The 22600-nt window shown below is 38.4% G+C and overlaps 1 protein-coding gene across 7 annotated transcripts in view; it reads left to right on the plus strand.

Moving 5' to 3' along the window:
• RUNX1T1 (RUNX1 partner transcriptional co-repressor 1) overlaps positions 1 to 22600 on the plus strand; it is a 151305-nt gene that overhangs the window by 113843 nt on the left and 14862 nt on the right. For all 7 annotated transcript variants that reach the window (XM_059672256.1, XM_059672255.1, XM_059672257.1 and 4 more), the window contains exons 7-9: positions 3487 to 3572; positions 4332 to 4533; positions 16982 to 17050. In XM_059672256.1, the coding sequence (XP_059528239.1) occupies positions 3487 to 3572; positions 4332 to 4533; positions 16982 to 17050 (357 nt within the window). The remainder of the gene's footprint in view (positions 1 to 3486; positions 3573 to 4331; positions 4534 to 16981; positions 17051 to 22600) is intronic.

The following is a 22600-nucleotide window of genomic DNA, read 5'->3' on the forward strand; positions in this document are numbered from 1 at the left end:
GAGGCAACCAATCGATGTTTCTCTCTCACATTGATGTCACCCTCCCTTCATCCCTTCACCTCCTCTCTCCTTCTCTCCCTCTGTTCCTCTCTCTCCCTTCTTCTCTTTTCCTTTCTCTTCCTTTCTCTCTCAAATCGGTAAACATAACTTCAGGCAAAGATAAAAAAAATGTCATAAAGTTATACTTAGTCCGATATGATTTATAAATGCCTCTTATATGTAGGGACATATACTCACTAGAATCCTTTAATAAAATAACTCTATTGGCAGCATTAGTTATAAATAAACTTAGAGTTTTAGCCTGGTTAGCTAAAATCTTCCAAAGTGTAAGAATCGGTTAAGACTCAACTTTAGTGTCAAACTTCCCACAAATGAACATGTGCTCCTTAATGCCAATGAGCCACTGTCTCCTAGTACATCTCCCTGGTAGCCTATAAAATAAAGAGCTAATATGCTAATTAGACCAGACGACCAGTGGGTGGGGCCGTGGGCGCTGAGCCCCTTGCACAAATTTTGTGCATCGGGCCTCTAGTTATGAATATAAATGAAAACTGTGTGCTGCTGAGAATTTAAGTATCTGAAATAGAGAAATGAAATAATGTAAAGTTTTTACATTATTTAAATTGAGTTGTGCTATGTCTTCTTTTGAAAGACTTGACTCTAACAAATGACCTTCAGCGTTCAAAAGCAGCAAATGAGTCCTATATTTTTCACCAAGTACTTGGGCTCAAACATGTTTCTAATGCACTTGCTTTAAAAAAAAAAATGATATAAAGCTTAATACTGTTCCACGAATGTTGGAATCCCATTAGCCACAGACATCCTGTTTCGCTTTTATTATTATTATTCCATGTGTTAGAACTTGTGACTTAGCTGAATTTTGAAACTTTCGAAATCTCTGGGGTTCTTGGTTCTTAAAGGTCTCCATTGTGAAAGTCGGTGCTACTTTTATACCTTCATCCTCTCTTCTTCTCTTCTGTGATGGTTCATTTCAGTGGCGATGCTTTTTTCTTTGAAACAGGCAACAAATAGTCAACAGCAATCACACATTTGCAAACATTTCAACTTAAAATAGTCACAACAAACAGCAACAGCTAACGGCTACTTTTCCCCAACATGTTTGCAATTCTACAGTTTTACCAATAGGTGGCATTGGCCATTTTAACTTTTAAAATCTATCTCGGATTATGTTCTCATTGGGCAGAAATGGTGCAGTGTTTTATATTTACCTTTGTAGTTAGTCTGAGAAAAAGTTGCCATACATTTGTTCATTGTTCATGGTTGATATTCACTCATATTTTATGGTTGGCTGAAAACAGGCGTGCGACTCTTCATCTTTATTTTCCCAGATCAGATAGAAGGGGGGGATTTTCAACCTCCCAGATTTCACAGAAGTGCAATGCAGTGAGGGATGCAGTGTCTCCCAGCTCTGTTGTGATTGCACCCTTACATGGCGCCCTCAGAGGAAGACCCTAGGTGGCAAGAAGCCCAGTTCATGCCAGCCTTCATTTGCTACTCAGAGTTTCTAAAGCAAAAAGAATGGTTTCAGTTGTTTAAACTGGAAATTGCCATAGCCCGGTGCCTTTCCTTTGCAGTGGGACCAAAGGTGTTTTATGCATAATGACTTTGCAGGAAGAGCAACCCCTTTCCAGGCCTGTCAGAGCCTCCCACTCTATTCTTTTTTATATCGTTCACTGATGTTTTTTATGCAGTGCAAATAAAAGGTTTTATTGTGTTATCCAGCTTAACTGTGTCCGTTTCTTCGTGTTTTAACAACTTGTTTTGGTATTCATTCAATTTTTTAAATGTGTCGTTGGTGTACAACCTTATATTGGTTATATTAGCTTCAGGTGCACAATATAGTGACCCGGCACTTTTATACAAGTGACCGCCCCTCTAATTCTAGTAATTGTCTGTCGGTATACAAACTATTCACAGTGCTATTGACAATATTCCCCTTCAACACCCCCCGCGCCCCCCCCCCCCCCCCCCGCCTTCCAGTAACCATCCTTTGTTCTCTATTCCTGTGAGTCTGTTTTTGTTTTGTTTTGTTTTATGTTCCACATATAAACAAAACCTTATGGGGTTTGTCTTTCTCTGTCTGACTTATTTTACTTGGCATAATGCTTCTAGATCAGGGATGGGGGACGTCCAACCTAAGGGCCCTATAGGGCCTGAGAAATCATTTGGTCCGGCCCTGCCAAGGCCTTAGGGGTGAATTAATTAAGTGTTTGACCAAATAGAGCAGGTGAATTTTTAAGTTGACAATTCTGTATGGCCCTCGATGGTGCTCTAAATACCCCATGGCCCTTGGCAGAGACAAGGTTCCCCACCCCTGCAGATTCATCCATGTTGTTGCAAATGGCAAGATTTAATTATTTTTTATTGCTGCATAATATGGCATATTTACTGTTGTGTGTGTGTGTGTGTGTGTGTATGTATCACATCTTTATTCATCTATCAATGGACACGTAGGTTGCTTTATATTTTCGCTATTGTTGAGACACATTTATTTTCTATTTCGATGAGCATCTTTGAGAACTGCTCATGTGTTTTGCTATTGTTACTCACTTGGTGAGCATTTATGTGTTCCTTTTTTAATGGTAGCGTCTTCACTGTGATGCAAATATGCTATGGACTACAAGTTAGGTTTTTTAGTTTCTTGGTTTGGATTTATGATATTTGTCCAAATCTGTGTCTGCTTTATTGATTTTTTTCATGGAGGGTGTTCGATTTATTTCTGTCTTATGTATGTTGGTGAATTGAATGGGTATGTGCAGCTTTCCTATTATGTAAGCCCCCTCTTTATGACCTGACTTTGTCGTGGAGGTATGGTGTATGTCATAGGAGTGTGCTCATTTATGCCATGCTGAAATGTGGAAACTTTTTTATCATGTTGTTTTTAGAAAAGCATATTCCTGCCCATGAATGATTTTTTGCTGTCTTTATTTTCACTCAAGGGGGGTTAACTTGGAAAACTAGCTCAGGGCCTGGTGTCACTTTACTCCCTCATGTGTAAAAGACAGGATTCTGACCAAATCGCCTCTAAGATTCTTTCTGGTCCTAACTTTTTAAAAAACTAATTTTTTTTTTTGTCTCTTCTCACCTGAGGATATTTTTCCATTGATTTTTAGAGAGAGTGGAAGAGAGAGGGAAAGACAGAAACATCGATGTGAGGGAAACACATCGATTGGTTGCCTCCTGCCCGTGCCCCAATGAGGGCGCAGGCCAGCGCCTGCAACCAATGTATGTGTCCTTGACCGGAATCGAACCCGGGACACATTGGTCTGCAGGCCAGTGCTCCATCCACTGAGCCAAACTGGCTAGGGCTCTGGTTCTAACATTTTATCACTGTGAGGAACCGCCTAAGGTAATTCTGAATCTGAGTGTCTCCATTTAAAGGTTGAATATTGTTTCATACTGTGTGTACATGACTTATGTCCTGAATGCTTCAAGACGATTTAATCTTCTTCTCTGTATTTGTAGGGTTGCATGGCACACGTCAAGAAGAAATGATTGATCACAGGCTAACTGACAGAGAATGGGCAGAGGAGTGGAAACATCTTGACCATGTAAGATGTTGGTAATTGTTTAGCTTAAACGTTTTGAAAGCAACTAGAGTGCGGTTACCTGATAAAGTAAAAGTGTGGGGCTACTTTGAAGGCATTATGTTTTCTGCTGCCCTTGGAAAAAATAATGAGAATGTTTGAAGTGCAATATAGGATTTGATTTCTAAATTGATAACAAAGCCACTTACATAAGGGACATGTTTAGATCATGGAAGGGAGTTCTTTTTTTTTATGATATATTTTTATTGATTCTAGAGAGAGAGAAACATCAATGATCAGAGAGAATCATTGATCGACTGCCTCCTGTATGCCCCACACTGGGGATCGAGCCTGCCACCCTGGGCATGTGCCCTTGTCCAGAATCGAACCTGGGACCCTTTAGTCGCAGGCTGACACTCTATGCACGGAGCCAGACCGGCTAGGCCTGGAAGGGAGCTCTTAAAACCAGACTAATAGTTTTATTGTGGAAGTTTCGCTGGGTCGATGCAGTGTTGGGATTAATACTTGGAAAGGTGGCTGCATACCTTCGTGATGTATGCTCTTTGTCGTGACTCCTGTCCATGCCCCCAACTCTGTGTTCTCATTCCTACTGACTTTACTCCTCGATTGAGTCTCCTCAAAGAGACTTTTGAAAATATTAGACTAAAGACTTCGGGAATTAAAACAGCGCCCTTCATTGTCCTAAAATAGTGCGTTTCACCACCCACCAAAGTCTTGAAGTTGTAGTGATTGACATAGGTGTTCTTCCCCCTTTCCACACAGCTGTTAAACTGCATAATGGACATGGTGGAGAAGACCCGGCGCTCTCTCACGGTGCTGAGGCGGTGTCAGGAGGCGGACCGGGAGGAGCTGAATTACTGGATCCGGCGGTACAGCGACGCTGAGGACTTGAAAAAGGGCGGCGGCAGCAGCAGCAGCCACTCCCGGCAGCAGAGCCCCGTCAACCCGGACCCCGTGGCATTAGGTATCTTTGCTGCCGCTGGACCCATTGAACAGATCTCTCTGATGCTAGACCTGACTTCCTGTCTAACTCGTCTTGTCCGAGATAAAGATATGCCGGGGAGTTTAGGCCCATAAACACTGCCTGCATCTTCAAGTAGGACTTGTCGGCCTGCCGGGGAAGGGGGCAGATTGGCTGACCGTGCATGGCAGTCACAGAACGTGAGCTGCGTTTCCAGGTCACGGGGCTGGGCTCATGGGGCAGCTGCAAAGCGAAACCGGAGTTTCACATACGTCACGAACACATGTGCGCCTTCATAATGTCCACTGAGTGGCCAGGTTATTATGACCACCCCATCAGTACAATGAAGTGAATTAGTTATGCAAACAATAATAATAATAATAATAAAACCTTGAGTATTTGCTTAGGAAGTTTCAATATTCAGTATATTTGGAAGTGTCAGTGAAGTACTGATGGGGTGGTCATAATCATCTGGCCACTCAGTGTAGTTCTTCGGACCCTCCCTCTAACTTGCAAAAGCAGTAGCTCAGGGCCTGCCCCGGCGGCTCTACCTCCAGCATGCTCTGGGGGATCTGCCGGCAGGGATGTGTGCTGTCTGATGTGTAATGAAAGACAGTCGCAAAGACGATCGTATTTTTTAGCTGTGTCTTACATTAAAAAAACAGCCACCGCAGGACCTCAGAATTCCCCCAGGAAGAGAGACCTAAGGGCTATATCCCTTGCCCACTGCCCCTTGAAAATGAGTGACGAAGATGTAGCTCTCAAACTGTGTGATTTTACCTTAACTTCGGTGGCTTAACCATGATTTTGTTAATATTAGTTCCATGTAGGACTCTTCATATAGCCATACTTGAGCATTGTAGAAAGCTAATAAGTAGCCATATTTATTACTGATATGTGGAGATTGTTGGGATTATAAGGAGGAATGTAATCCCAAATATGGGCATACCCCATTTAATTGCATTTCGCAGATACCGCGTTTTGTGCAAATGGAAGGTGTACGGGCTCCTTCCAAAGGCTCAGATGATGGTTAGCATTTTTTACCAATACAGTATTTTCCACTAAGGTATGTACATGTGTTTTTAGACCTAATGCAATTACACGCTTATTAGACTACAATATAGTGTGAACGTAGTAACTTTTACATGCACTGGGGAGTGAGACAATTTGTGTGGCTCACTTTATTTTGATACTTGCTTCATCATGGTGTTCTGGAACCATACGTGCAATATCTCTGAGCTGGTTCCTGAGTGTGGAAGAAATCTTGAACCTGAAATAATTTTTGAGCGGCCCATGGACTGTTTTTCTGAAGTTAATAATGAGCTGTCATCCTTTTTATTGCTGGGCATTATATCTGTATATCATGTGAGTGAACTTAGTGGCGATGGATTGATGTGGATACCTCTTCTCTCTTGTTTCCTTATGTTCAACCCCACACCTGTCCGGTGACTCAGGGTAGGGTCCAGCCCATGTTGTAAAGCATGCTGGACGAAGCTCAGGATGTTGGCCTAATTATCACTATTGATTATATGATCTTCTTAGTTAAAAGTATTCCTAGCCAATAAAGTTTCCTTTACGCTTAGGTTTGTGATTCCTACTAATCCCTGAATGCTGAATGCCTATTACCGTAATATATACTAAATAAAGGAAGCTTCTAAGTCACTTAATTTACCCAGCAGGCATCATTCAAAAGCATATTTTAAAGTCAAGTCTGTATGTGTTAGGTTATGTGATAGCAAGCAATATCAAGTTTGACTTGTACTTGATATTGGTCCAAATAAAACTATTTAGACTGGAGCAGCATAAGCATCTTGTTTTTTATTTCCTTATTGTAAACCAAAATTGGTTAATCGTGACAGATCAGCTCAGGATTTAAAAAAAAGGGGTGGGGGTGTGTATTTGTAACCATTCAGTATAGGCAAAAATTGAGAGCCTTAAAGTAAATAAAACTTTGGGAGTAAAAATATCTGATACATATTGAACAAGTTCATTGAGTCAGTACTTATTGATTAAGTGCTTGCTAGGTGCCAGGAATATGCTAGACACTGTGATAAAGGGAAAAGGTGAATCATTCCTTCCCTTGAGGAACTTTTGACCTAGTGGAGAAGATAGGAAAGGAGCCAGCTAGTGGTCTGGCACCAGATGGCCACTTCAATTCAGCCCCCGAGCTGACAGCATGAGTATTATCTATCCGCTGTGCTCTGTAAAAGAAAAGTTTCAGAAACCGACAGAACATCATGCGTACGTGAGTTATTGTCAGCACGCAGAACAGAGGACTCTCGTTATGTAGTTACCCCTGTGGCCTGTGGATCCTGGCGATACCAAAGTTGATCGTTCCCCAGAAGGAGAGGTTCCGTTCTCCTGTTGTGTGACCGAAAGAGTAAAATGGTTTCTAAAGACTCCTTCTTAAGGGGAGTTATATGACTTTTAATGATGCTTAAGGAATTCATATTTTTGGCAACACTGCTTTGGCTTTAAGCTTTGGTAGGTGGTATTATTCAAAGGCTACAAGTATTTCATTTATTTGTTTGGATTCTGGTAAGACAGTCATGTCCTTAGGGACGCAGACCCTAGATTTCCTCTTAAGAAACTGTGACACCTTCAGAGGAAACCTGTCAAGAGCCACACAATGTGCACACCTGAGCAGGCAGCCGCTGTTTTACTCTGCGTACTTACCAGTAGATTCTTGAGGCCTTTGAGTTCCATCTTGTGGGGTCGGCATGTGACTGTACTTACAGATTCGGCTGTGGCTGTAAATTACAAACCAGGTCAGGTGGTTTGTAATCAGGGACCATAACACTGACATTCAGTGCTTTCTAAGGTTCTCACCTAGGTTTTGGAGTTGAATATAGTGATGTGTAATGAAAGGTTGGGAGATTACTGGCTGATAAAGCTTTTGTTGTTGTTGGCTCCGTAAAGTGGGTAGTGAGGTATTTGAATCCAGATGGAGCTATAGTATGTCTATATATTTATGTACATATAGATCTCCATATCCTAGAGTTATGTTGTGTGTTTTCTAACCTGACTTTCTGAATTCTTAAGCTGTTGTCTGATTTCAAATGAGAACTTGAGAACTTCAGAATAACAGTATAGGCAGTATACTATTTATTTCACAAGGTTGCCCTAGTTATATCTCTAGCTTGGAAATTCTGGCAATGTTTAGTCACATACACATTCTTAGCATTTTAAAATTCTGTTTGGGGGCTGCACAGGAGAATGTAACTTACAAGACTGCTGTATTGTATTTGCTAAACCCATCACCATTCTTACTTTCGAAATATATCCATATTATTAAGTCATTGTGAGGGGTTAGTAAGATAACATGATTAACTATTCCTAATTGAATTTTGGGATTTTTTCCCCGCAGATATTGAATGAGGACTATTTGGAATAGCCTCTTAAACAATTTCAAAATTGAGTACACATTGAACTTATGATGTTTCTTCTACTCTTTAAGTTAAATATAGGTTAATATCTTGGAGGACTTTCAAAATAATAGATTTATTCTTGAAATAATAGATGATGATGATGATGATGATGATGATGATTATTAACTTACTCCAGGGAAAAACTCTAAATATCCAAGTCTTCACAAAATCGGAAAGCTAAATTTTTAAACATTTTTTTTCTATTTTCAAAATATGACATATTAACGCATTTGTATTTTTACAGATAAGAAGTTAATGCCACCAGAATTGACATGTCATTGCTTACGTACAATTACTTTTGTACACATAGGTAGGTAGGGAGCTGCTGGCTACACTCGATGTGCTCCTAGAGTATCTGGGTCTCTGTGTTGTCGCTTCTCCTCCTCTGCCTTCATTTCCTTTCATCTTGATATGCTCTGCACAGCTCTCTCTTGGCTCCTGACAGTTTAGTCTCTAAATTACTTTATTTTTACTGCTCTTACACTATTCTAGAATCTGTATATTCTAGAATCTTTATTTTTCTCAAGAAGTCTTCTGCATCTTTAGAGAGTCTTATCTAAAAATAGACTCAGGACTAATGTTAGAGACTGAAGCATAAAGCTGAAATATGATCACATTTTCCCCCGTGTGAGTTTTTTTTTAATATTGTGAAGAGAGGGTCTGAAATGTAGAAAGTACCAGTGTGTTTTGGTAAAGGTTTAGCTCTTGCCAGAAAGAGAAATTTCAGAGAGAGGTTTTGTTTGCTTTAAATGGAATGAAACATGAAGTTAATTGTTCCTAAAAAATCATAGAAATTTGTTAAATTAATACCACTCTGTGCCCCGAGTAGATTGGTAGAGGAATTGGTATTTAAAATTCCTCCGGCTGGCAAACTTTATGATTGTCATATTGAATTGTAGAATTTCTCAGCACTGGCTTAGCATGAAGGTTAAAAGCACTGATTCTGAGCAGAATGTTTGGATTTGAATCCCTGGTTTCTCTTAGTCTTGGGACCTTGAACTCTCTGCCTTAGTTCCCTCATTTGTAAATCGGGGATAATAATTAATATACAACTCATAGGTGTTTGCATATTAAATGACACATAGTAGGTATAATATAAGCAATTGCTATCCTTATTATTTCTAACATGTAATCTCAAAAGGAACTTCAAAGAATAGTGGTATATGAAACTAGTGTTTTTGCTTGGCAGCTGATACTATGAAGTTATAGTAGATTTTGAGGTATTTTTTTTTTATTTAGAAAGTATTCCAGGCAGTAATTTGTAGGTGACAACTTTAATAGGCAGAGAAACTAGAACAGGGGAATTCTGTCTTATATAATAAACTAGAGGCCTGGTGCACGGATTCGTGCACTGGTGGGGTCCCTTGGCATGGCCTGCGGGGATCGGGCTGAAACTGGCTGTCTGACTCCCCCTGCTGCTCCTGCCTGCTGCTTCTGCTCATCCCGGCCCCACTGCACCTGCTGCCACCTCTCTGTAGGCTCGCTGCTGCTCCACTGCGGTCTCCAGGCTGCAGCGGCCAGCCGTGAGCCCTGCATCTGGCACCCCTCGGTCAGCTGAGCGGCGCTCCTGCTGTGGGAGCTCACTGACCACTAGGGGGCAACTCCTGTGTTGAGCATCTGCCCCCTGGTGGTCAGTGCACATCATAGCACCCAGTCACACAGTCAAATGGTTGCTTAGGCTTTTATATATATGTAGATCTTTTGTACCTTTGGAACCCTAATTCATAATGGAAGGCCATAGAAAAATAGTTTACTTCCAACCAAAGGAATATAGCATTCAACTTATATACTACCAAATTCTAAAAACCACAGACAAGTTCTTCAGAGTATATCTGCATATACATGTTTAGAGTTTTATACATTTGCACTGAGTCCTTTAAATCACAGAATGAAATTCACTTCAAGACCATTCAGCTGAGCTCTGATGTTAAGTGCCTGGTGTATTTAAGTCTACGGTGTCTAAAAAGATGTGACTATTTTAAAAGATGTCCATCTTTTAGCCAGAAGAGATGACTGCCTCCGGGAGCGTTAGGTATTTTTATTATTAAAGACGGAAATCCTCATGAAGGTTGGGTTTGAGCTTTCGAAACACAATACTGAAATTTTTGAATGGCTTATCCTTAAAAACAAAACTACGTGGCATTTGTGAAAAGTGAACATTCTTAAGCCTCCCTGTCCTCTGATGGTTTTGTAATAGCTGTTGTCGTGATCACAGCCTCATTCTGCCCACTACAGGACGAAGGCCATGCCCAGGCGTTGCCAAGCTTTGAGCCTTGCTGTCCTGGGTCATGTGAGGTCACATGGGTTCTCCAAAGGCTATCAGCTCATCCCTTCATGTCTATTGATGGCGGCCCTCGCTGCATCTAGTACCCAATGGTCTCCATTCTGTCGTAAGTGTAGCGCATCAACCATGTTTTTCATACGCCATCGATTGCTTTGTGTTCTTTCACGTTTCTTGTAACATTTTTCCCACCTTGGCTGGGGCTTCTGGAACTCTTAATAGATGTGTTAGCTTCTGGGGGCTTTTCCTCTTCTCTTGCCCCTAAGCAATTGGCATCCCACAGCAAGCTGCACCGACTTTAGGAGGGCTTTTCTATATTGTTTTTCATCTTTCTGTAGACGCAGATGAATGTTTCACATTTTAAACCATCTCGTGTCAGCTCTTCTTTGTTTCTACCACTACATTTTATTAAGCTATCCATTTTATGGCAACTGATATTTTATAGGGGGTCAAGAGTTAATGGTTAAAAAATAGCTTCTTTAGACTCTGAGCCTTCGACACGTAAGGTCTTTGGCATAGGTTTGCCTAACTTAGCCACTGTTCTAAAGGAAGGAAGTCCTAGGAAAGAAGTTTTCTTTCATAATATTGATCAACGACAAGGTTTTTAAAATTCAATTTTGCCTATTATTGCTGATAATGTTATTCTGTTATTGCTGACACTTCATCAGGAGAGAAATATTACATTTATTAGTCATTTGGTTCGTGTAGCTGTTATGGTATTAGTCGATGTATCAAAATAGATTCTAAGGAATACATCTATTATTAATTACTCCATTCTTTCCATTGGTAGGACACACTTAGAACTGAAGAGGATGTTGTAAAGTATATATATATATATGTAGGACAATGCATGTGTATTTTGTAAAAATAATTTGCCTTCAGATTCTGCTGCTGTTTTGAAAAAAAAAAAAGATTATTTAATGAAGCAGTAGAGTATTAAGAAAGAGTTTGCTTGATTGGCTTTAGTATTTCTATCAGGTTTCTAGGTTAAGTGGAGTTTGAACCTAAGTGTCATTGCAAAAAAATTTTTTTTTGCTTTGTTTCTTTTTTTTCTATTTATTTATTTGTATAATTCTTTATTGTTGAAAGTATTACATATGCCTCCCCTTCCCCCCCCCCCCCATTAAGAGATATAGCCAGGTAGGTGAAATACTGCACCACTTTCTAGCGTGTGGTATGTGGACGATGTCTACTATACCGCATATGGGAAGGTGGGCAGACGACTGAGCCATATACATTATCTTTGATAAATTGAGTAAATGTGGAGGTTATAAACATTCATGAGGTTAGAATAAAATTTATAGAAATACCATCCAAGAAATTGGAGGACTTTTCATCAAAGACTAAGACAGTGAATTGTTAACTATAAAAATAACATCTATCCTCAAGTGAGTTAAAAGCAGGGAACAAAAAATTACTGGTATGTATTGCTTAATTTAAACCTCTACAATGGTTTTGTTTTCTTTAAAGTTTTATGCTATTTGATTTAAGTGCTAGGAGAAAAAAAACTTTAAGGTCTTTTTTCACCTTAGTTATTGATGAGAACATAAGTATATAGTCCTTCTGGACAACCTACTAAATAATAATGAGGATAATAGCAACAACATCTAAGGAGAGTTTAGGATGTGCTGTGCTAACCACATAATAGGAAGAACCTCATTCAAGTCTCACAGCAGTGCTCTCAAATGTAGTAGTATTGTCCCCACTGTATACATATGCTAACTGAGACATGTGGCAACGAGCTTGCCCAGTGTCACATGGCTAGTAAAGGCCTGAGCCATGATTCAGCTTCACTGGGCTCTAGAACTAACTCTTCTCTGACTATGCTGCCTGGGACTGGTAATTGATATCTTATGCATGGATATTGGGCCTTGCCTGTTCCCTGTAAAATGATTGGCCATTTATAGGAAATAATTTTATGGAGCACTTGATCTTTCTATAACCCAGTAAGTGAAAAAAACTCTTTGCTACTTTGGTGAAGGCATTTTTTGTATATGTGTTTCTTTTGGTGAGGTTTTTTTTTTTTTTTTTCCCCTCTCCAGACTTTTCTCTCTTTTGTGTGTTTATGATATTTATTCATCCATTCTTCAGTTACAGTTGACATTCAGTATTATTTTGTATGAGTTTCAGGTGTAGAGAATAGTGGCAGGGAATATACTTTATAAAACAATACACCCAATATTTCAAGTACCCACCTGGCACCATAGATATTATTACAATATTGTTGACTGTAGTCCCTGTGCTATAATTTACATTACCATGACTGCTTTGTGACTAATTAGGACTTCTGAATCCCTTTATCATTTTTATCCAGCCCCCTAACCGCCAACCGCCATCTTCTTTGACAACCATCAGTCTGATCTCTCTCTGAGTCTGTTTCTCTTTTGTTTGTTTATTTTATTCTTTAGATTACACATAAGAGTGAAATCATGTGGTATTTGTCTTTCTTTCTCTGACTTATTTTACTTAACATCATACCCTCTAGTTCAGCCATGGGCAAACTACGGCCCGCGGGCCGGATCCGGCCTGTTTGAAATGAATAAAACTATTGAAAAAAAAAAGACCGTACCCTTTTATGTAATGGTGTTTACTTTGAATTTATATTAGTTCACACAAACACTCCATCCATGCTTTTGTTCCGGCCCTCCGGTCCAGTTTAAGAACCCATTGTGGCCCTGGAGTCAAAAAGTTTGCCCACCCCTGCTCTAGTTCCATCCATGCTGTCTCAAATGGTAAAATTCCATTGTTTTTTATGGCTGTATAATATTCCATTGTAGATACAGGAGTGGGCAAAGGACGATTTGCTTTTATTCGTATGGAAAAAATGCAAATTAATAAGTAATAATAGAAGGATAAACTCTGTGTTTTGCATACTCACAATAAACCTACGTTTGCCCACCCCTGTGTGTACCACAGCTTTTTCATCCAGTCATCTATTGATGGGCACTAGGGTTGCTTCCATATCTTGGCTATTGTACACAGTGCTGTAATGAACAGGGGGCTCATTCGTGTTTTGGGTTTTGGCGGGATATGTACCCAGAAGTGGAATCACTCGGTCAGGGGTGGGCAACCACTGGCACGCGTGCCAAACATGGTGCGCCAGTAACTTGTGCTGGCACGCGAAACCCTCCGTTATAATCTTCCATTTACAATTTTTTTCTTAATATCGACTTTTTTATTTTTCAGATTAATTCAGTGTAGGTGCATTTAGGTAAATAAATAATTTTACATAACATGTATACATTAAAAAATAAATGTATTTTTCATCATCATATACTGTGTTTTTGTCACTCGAATGAATTTTATTATTTCTTCAAGGCTCTTCACATACGTACACCTTAAGAGATATCAAGTAGGCGTAACATGTTCTCAAAAAATTAGGGTTGGCACGCAGAAGAATTTTGAGTCAGAGATTTTGCTGGTTTTGGCACGCACTCACAAAAAGGTTGCCCACCCCTGCACTAGGTCATAAGACAGTTCCATTTTTAATTTTTTGAGGAAATTCCATACTGTTTTCCACTGTGGCTGTACCAATCTGCTTTCCCACCAACAGTTGCACAAGGGTTCCCTTTCTCCATATCCGCACCAACGCTTGTTGTTTGTTGATTTATTGATGATAACCATTCTGACAAGTTTCAATTTGCATTTCTCTGATGATTAGTGACATTGAGTATCTTTTCATATGTCTTTCGGCCATCTGTATGTCCTCTTTTGAAAAGTGTTTATTTAGGTCCCCTGCCCATTTTTCAGTTGGATTATTGGTTTTGAGTTATATGACTTCTTTATAAATTTTGGATATTAATGCCTTATCAGTTATATCAATGGTGAATATCTTCTTCCATTCTGTAGTCCTTTTTCATTTTGTTGATGGTTTCTTTTGCTGTACAAAAACTTTTTAATTTGATGGGACCCCCTTTTTTATTGTTTGTTTTTCTTACCTAAGGATATATATCAGAAAAAAATATTGCTAAGAGAAATGTCAGAAATTTTATTGCCTGTGCTTTCTTCTCGTAGTTTCATGGTTTTGAGTCTTAATTTAATTCTTTAACCCATTTTGAGTTTATTCTTGTATATGGTGTAAGAAAGTGGTCTAGTTTCATTTTTCTTGCATCTGTCTGTCCAATTATTGAATACTCTTTACCCTATTGTGTGTCCTTGCCTCCTCTAACAATAAACTATTCTTAGGTCAAAGGGTTTCCATATAATTGCCTTTAAAAGTTGTCATAAGTAAACCTTTCTGTTTCATTGTGTCATGTGGTTGAATGTGAACTTGATTGACTTCATTTATTCTAGATACTCTTATAAGTGATGTAGAAAGTAATTTCAACAAATCTAATTAGCTATATAACATTTCCTTGAAGTTATATATGCACCAAACTATTTTATCTAGGATTTTTGTTTTATGAATGAAAATTACTTAAAGACATTTTGGATTTTGTCATTTATTTTATAGAAATGAATGTGCACATGAGTATGCACATGCCTAGTTTCTCTGATTATCAAGTCATAAAATTATGTAAACTTTTAAAAATAAAACTTTCTATACTTGTAATAATTTTAGTTTTAAAGAAACATTGCAAAGATAGTGCAGAGGCTTCATATACCCTTCACCAAACCATAATAAGCCTTTCCTAATTCGAAAGAGTTGGGGATATCTTGTTTGCTGGTCAGGTGATAATCTGTACCCTACAGGATTCAAAACATTCATATTTATTTGAGGCATTTAAGTATAAAATGACATATACTTAGCTAAAATGATTGTGTTTTTTTTCCATTTTCAATATTCTGTAGCTTCCCAAAATATAAATATAAAAAACTGGATTGAATTTCTTTTGACCTTCAACATACCATTAGTTGAAATATTGCTTAAAAAATCAGTCTGCTACTTGCCATATACAGGTAGAGGAAATTTTAGTTACTTGAAATTTATCAAGAATTGAATGATTATTATATCATCTAAAGTTAAAATGATTTTCTTCTTCAAAATTTCTAATTACATATGCTTTTATTGAAAATCCAATATGGAAGACATGTAGTGAATATTTTAGCTATAGATGATTGTATACACTTGAAGTTTATATATATATATATATATATATATATATATATATATATATATATATATATATATATATATGGTTCTATGTCATTTCCATGAACATGTTATGTGGAAATTAGCATTCCTACATCAGTTTTATTATTATACTAGAGACCCAGTGCACAAAAATTTGTGCACTCGGGGGAGGGGGGTCCCTCAGCCCGGCCTGTGCCCTCCCGCAGTCTGGGACCCCTCAGAGGATGTCCACCTGCTGGCTTAGTCCCGCTTCCAGGGGTGTGGGGGTGGTGCGGGCCTAAGCTGGCAGTCAGACATCCCTCTGGCAGCCGGGGAGCCCTCGGGGGATGTCCACTTGCCAGCGGGGAGCAGGCCTAAGCTGCAGTCAGACATCCTTAGCACTGCTGAGGAGGCAGGAGAGGCTCCCGCCACCACTGCTGTGCTGGCAGCCATCAGCCTGGCTTGTGGCTGAGCAGTGCTCCCCTGTGGGAGCGCACTGACCACCAGGGAGAAGCTCCTGCATTGAGCGTCTGCCCCCTGGTGGTCAGTGTGTGTCATAGTGACCAGTCATTCCCAGTTGTTCTGCTGTTAGGGTCAATTTGCATATTACCCTTTTATTATATAGGATTATCTGTTTTCTCAAACTTGAATTTTGACAAGCATAATAAGGACAGTATTTCGTTTAAAGTGGAACTTCATTTTCTTTTTTGTAAAGCATGTTTGGTCCACTGAATATTTGAATCCATTCTAATGATTCTCTCTTGCTTTCACCCATGTCAAATCCATGTGATCTAATTTGTGTGAAAAATTTAAAATATTTATTGCCATTTTATTCATATATTCTTTTTTGCCATTTATGTGAAAAATTTAAAATATTTGTGTGAATTAATTTGTGTGAAAAATTTAAAATATTTATTGCCATTTTATTCATATATTCTTTTTTGCCATTTTATTTATTGCCATTTTATTCATATATTCTTTTTTTCTTCTTAAAGAAGATGCTTTAATATTTTAATATTAAATATATGGTTTGGTGGTGATGAACTCCTTTAGCTTTTCTTGTCTGGGAAGCTCTTTATCTTAACTTCAATTCTAAGTGATAGCTCTGCTAGGTAGAGTAATTTTGGTTGTAGGTCCTTGCTTTTCATCACTTTGAATATTTCTTGCCACTTCCTTCTGGCTTGCAAAGTTTCTGTTGAGAAATCAGCTGACAAGAAGTAATGGAGTGTGAGAACTGGTTAGCCACACAGTAAGGCTCACTATTTATGGGAAGGTGGCAGAGTCAGAGCTGGGTGAAAATTTTATTATCCTAACATTTTATTTTTTTAACTCCCCATTTGACTCTTGAAAGAAAAACTACCAATGCAGTTTGTTTTCTGTAAATAAGATATACCCATGGAAATTCCTGTAGTGATCCACACTGGGAGCAGTGTTTCCAAACACATTGTAGAATGAAGTCACTCAAATCGCTTCGGCTTTAAGCATACAAGGCATTCAGGCCAAGACCCAGCCCTGATGACTGGTCTTGCTATTTTTGTTTATTTTCTAGAAGTGAAACGCTTAGCCTTTTAAAGCTGTTTTTGTAAAGAAGCCAATAGAATGGGCATAGCTAACGTCTCCTCCTTGTAATGACATAATGGTGCTCATGCGCTTTCCTCCTCTCTCCACTGCTTTTTATCCTTTTTATAGATGCACATCGGGAATTCCTTCACAGGCCTGCTTCTGGATATGTGCCAGAGGAGATCTGGAAGAAAGCTGGTAAGAATTGTTTAAAAACACGAGTCTAGTGTTCTGGCAGCTGTGTGCAGTTGTTAAATGCGGCGATGTGAAGAATGACAAGAAAGGACTTTACTGCTAACAACCACCACCACCACAGAACCATGCAAAACACCCCCCAACAAAACAAAACGTAAAAACCCTGATTAATATTCTTAAACGAGGCCTGATGGGAGCCTGCGATAGTTTTGATTTTAGTAGCATGTGCTAGGGGCGCTGTAATTGAGAGGCTGGCCATATTTTCATTATAAACCCCTGTTTTTCAGGGACTAACATGGTTTCATTTCATGCAATGTTTTCTTCATGAAAAAAAAACCCTGGTGTTTTATAATTTAAAGCGCGTACTTTTAGGCTTTTCCTGTGAATTTTTAAATTTTAATGAAGACCACATCAAGACTAACAGACTTGTGGAGACACGCAGAAACGTTACTTATGATTATAACCAATTTTTAAAGTTGATCTTCTGAGCTAATTAATAATATTCAGTAATCACAGCTAAATATTTTTTAAGTTAAATAACAAAGTTGCTAAACTCCTACCATTTTTCTTTTCCCTTTGATTTTCCTTAAGAGATCTTGCCCTACACTTGGAATGAGCTTTAAAGTTCCTACTGATTCATTAACGTATCGGGCTTAACGCAGCTCAGATCTGGCAGAATCTTGGTGGAACACCAACACTATAGAAGTTGAGCAAAAATCTTAGAGAGACCAACTCAGGAGATAAAGCATCAGCCTGTTTCAAGAGTTAAAGATGACATGACAAATTCATAGTGTGGCTTGGAGCTGCTATGACTCCAAATGTTAAAATAGCTTTTCTGAGCTGAGAAACTGAAAACTTATTTCTGCAAGCGGCCAGGCAAGTGTAGGGCTAGGAACCCTAACTAGGGAGCAAGAGGCAAGGGAAAGGGTTTCCTGGGTTTTTTGTTTTGTTTTGTTTTGTTTTTTATAAAAGTTTCCTCTTTCAGTTTTTATTTGACTCAGATGTGTGTGCAGCTCTGTACAACTTTCTGACTTTATTCCCTTGGCTCTTAGCCAAGTGCTTTTTATAGATTTTCTAAGAAATACCTGTGTGTTTTTTTTCAGAGCAGTAAAGGAGTTTAAAATCCGATAGTATTCTAGGCTTAGTAACTTAGATTGAGAACCAGAAAACTCTCTTGCGTGTCCAATATGCAAACTAGACAGGCCCATCCAGCTTAAAATTAAGGTCAGCTGTGTATTCTGCTCAGCTGCCTCGTCTTCCTAGGTTTACAACATCACGTCTAAGATTTTCTGTGTAAGCAATAGTGATGGGATACTCCTAAGCTGTTAAAATGTGCTGGCTGCCACCTATCTGGAAAAAGAATTGCTACATCTTTCTTCTGGCCATTTTTCTCCCCCATTTTTAAGCTGTCAGTGCAACTGATTCCAATAAGAGGCACAAACAATTCCTATTTTGTATGGCAGAAGGATGACTTTTTCCTTGCGGGAGAGAGTTTTTGCATCTGCCTTATTTAGATTAAACCCTCGATAGTTCATAAAGAAAAATTGACAGCAAAGTCTTGTGTAATCCGAATTCCTTCTGTGCCATTATGTGCTCACTTCTTTGTTTGACTGCTCTTAAGTGAGAGCAGATTTCTTCTTCTGACTATACCATCTTTGTAGGAAAGTCAACTTGAATAGCTACGCACAAAGGAAGGCCTACCATAAGTAGTAAGCAGTTGGAAGCAGATTCAGAATTGCATTTTACATACTGCTAAAAATTAATTGTAGTGATAGTAGCACAACTCTGAGTAGACTAAAAATATTGAATTATAAATTTTAAATGAGTAAATTTCATAATTTGTTAATTATATAACAACCAAGTGATTGTTTTAACAAAAAGACAATAACTGCACTATGTATTGTCCACTTAATCAGTTTTTTGGTAGACATGTTGTCATCTACTGAGTTCACTATTATGTATTGTCTGTTTTGTGGGTTTCTATAACCAATTCTGGGTATAATTTACGTTGTGAAGACTTCAAGTGTAGAGGAAGATGAACACCTGTGTCTATTGTGTCTGTGCCTGCTCTAAAAAAAGAAGAGTTAAACGTTATTAAGTAAATGTTTGGGGTATTTTTTAGATATGCCTATTATGTATATTAGGTCTTCAGTCTGATATGGTCTCTCTAATATGCATAGGAATCATTCACAAATAGTTTCTATGGATTGATGCTAAATGTTAAGGAGTGTATTCAGTTCCCAAAGTACAGATGACAGTTTCGTCTTGAAATCTCGAATAACTGCTTATAATCTTTATCTCCATAGGCGTCTTAAAAAGCGTGTCTAGTGTTAGCAATGTCATGGCATCCCTCATAATGAAAACACAGAAGTGGCACCTGCACTCAGCTTGTCACAATTTGAAAGCTTTCTCTAGGATTCTGAAATTTGCTGTGGGCAAATTACTTTTTTTTTTTTTTTTTTTAGAGAAAAACCTATAAAGTGTGTCTTTGCAATGAAAATAGTATACGTTGCCTTTGTGACAGTTGATAAGAAATAAAATAAAGTTGAAAGCATTTGAAAAATACCCAGGGTGGAGCTCTCAAAAGTCAATGTAGTATAACCACACTGTAGTATAGCAAAAATAGTGGAAATATAACCACCTCCACATTTTCCCAAGTCCCTTTTCACAGGAAATTGTAACTGCAAAAAGCGTATCTTGTACTTAAAGGCACATCATGTAATAGCTTCCACCATTTTATTTTGAAACGATATCAAACGTGCAGAGAGTTCTAAGAATTATTAAAAAGTTCTCTTAAACCTTTCACCCGGTTTTCCCTATTTTATTGTATTTGCTTTAATATATTTTCTCTCTCTTTTCTCTCTTCCCTCCCTTCCTTTTTCTGTTATGCATTCTATTATCCATCCATCCCGCCCCCCCAAACATTTGAAAGTAACTTGCAGGTGTAATTTTCCCAATATGTTAATTTCCTAACAGGACAGTCTCTTATGTAACCACAATACGGTTACCAAACTGAGAACAGGCCATTGTTACATCACTGTTATTTAATCAACAGACTTAGAAACATCGATGAGAGAGAAACATCGATCAGCTGCCTCCAGCACATCTCCTACTGGGGATGTGCCCACAACCCAGGTACATGCCCTTGACCGAATCGAACCCGGGACCTTTCAGTCCGCAGGCCGACGCTCTATCCACTGAGCCAAACCGGTTTTGGCTAATCAACAGACTTTATTCAAAATTTTCATGTTGCTCAATAATACTGTATAATATAACAGTATACATTTTAAAGTATTGGAATGTTAACAAATGCTGAAGGTCCCATCAATTTCCCCCTCAAGTAGTATTTTAAAAGCAAAGGAAACAAAACATACTCTAAAATTACAAAAGGTCTTTAATAAAATTGGAACAAATCAACATAAAGATGGTTCTTACATTGCAACTGAATGTTTTCTTCAATATATATATATATATATCTTTTCAACTGATCAGCGAATGTTTGCCCATTGGTAATAAATATTCAAGCACCTTGAAAACGTCCTACCAATTCTCTCTGCTGATCTGTATATGCCTGTGGGATTAGAATAGGAATGCATAATTTAAATACAAATTGCCTGATTTGCATATACAATTAGTCAAGCTACAGCTTGGATGGTAAGCAAAAATTATTGTCCTGTATTACCACTTAGATAGAATTTTAATTCGCTCTGAATATTCAAGCTAAATTAGACCCTGGCTGTATAGTTAGAAGGGCAGCACTTCCCTGGTGCCCCAAGGCATTTATGATCGTGTAATAAAGGCATTTTTTCTGTCTGTTCCTGAAGAAGGTGCTGCAAGCTCTGCCACACCGTTTCCATTCAGAGTTTAACTGCATTATCTTAAAGCAGCCAATAACAGCTTAAGGTATTTTACTTAATATTTACAGCCTGGCTCTTTTCCCTTATATTTTAGTTTATAAAACCCATCAGACAGTAATTACAAATGAATGGACTTCAGGAATAATGCTGCTAGCATGAGGAAGTCTACAGAAGTCATGGCAGTTAATTACCAGTGGAGGGCTCTTGATGATCCTCAAGTCACGGACCGTAGATGTGTGAAATAAACCATAAACGTTTAAGGAACCAGAGGAGTATTTGCATCGCTTACATTTTTAATCTACAGTAAAACATTTTTATTAGGAATCTATGTTTTTAATTAAACAGAACATTTAATTAAGGTGCGTTTTAAGTGGGTGAAACAATTAAGTGCAAGCACTTGAAACATGTCATAATTAGTTTTAATAGAGTGTTAATTGGTACTAGGTTTGCCAAGTTAATAATTACTGCTTATTAAATTTTCAATTAATCATTGTCATTTTGCTTTGAATAAAGATGAAAATTAGATAAACTAATTCAGAGGGAGGATATTTTCCCTTGTTAATTAGAACAGTTAATTTTTTAAATGGAAATCACTGGTTTTAGTTGTCAATCTTATGTTGTGCATTAGCCAAATCTTTGCACACTTTCCACAGCTAAAATAAAAAAGCTAACTGGACACCTTGAGGTTTGTGGGCAGGCCTGATTGTTCCGGCCTGTGAGATGATTCCGTTCTATTTGTCCAGAGCAACAGTTGGTTATGTGAAACTGTGCACTTATTGGATTAACTGGATAGACAACAGGCTAAAATTTGTAAATGAGAAAATGATTTTTGAAAATCTCTGTCATTTAGTCTATAACGGTACATATCCCTATTACTCAGGAAATGATTTAAGAAAAAGAAAAGCTGAATCATCTGTCTGTTTTATCATCGATTTTCTTTAAAAGGTCTGCACTAACTTAATTGCTATACAAATTACCTTTTTACCATTGTGCTTTATTTTTTTTTACCACTAAAACAGTTGTTTGCCCTTAAATATGTGTGTGTATAAAATGTATTTCCTTTCTTCTTTCTGAAAACTTTACCCATGGACTTTTCTATGTTTGTAGTAACGTATAGCAGTGATTTTCAACTTTTTTCATATCATGGCACACGTAAACTAATGACTAAATTTTGAAAAAAAATATAGGCATAATGTTGATTCATTCACACCCGTGACTATTGTGTTAGCTGTTGTCATTTTAAAAAGTTTTATTTGGCAGTCTAACGGAAAAGAGGTCAGCGCCCCTGACTAAATAGGTATTGCATGTCTTAACAATCCTTAGGGCACACCAGTTGAAAATCGCTGGCCGATAGCATGGTGGCAGGCCACCTTTATGTTTGTGAATTATCTGGACAGGTTTCTCCTGGTGGTTTTGTCCTTTAAATACTTAGCCTGGTCTCACAATCCTTTCTGGGGGTACCAGCGGTGCTAGGAAAGCTGTAGTAATGATAGAAGTAGTTTACAAAATATTCACAGCCCTAGCTGGTGTGGCTCAGTGGATAGAGCATCGCCCTGAGGACTCAAGCGTCCATGTCCAGGCTGCCCGCTGGATCCCCAGTAGGAAGCGTGCAGGAGGCAGCCAATCCATGATTCTCTCTCATCGTTGATGTTTCTCTCTCCCTCTCTCTCTCTCTCCCTCTCCCTTCCTCTCTGAA

The sequence above is a fragment of the Myotis daubentonii genome, chromosome 17 (assembly GCF_963259705.1).
Source record: "Myotis daubentonii chromosome 17, mMyoDau2.1, whole genome shotgun sequence".
NCBI lineage: Eukaryota > Metazoa > Chordata > Mammalia > Chiroptera > Vespertilionidae > Myotis > Myotis daubentonii.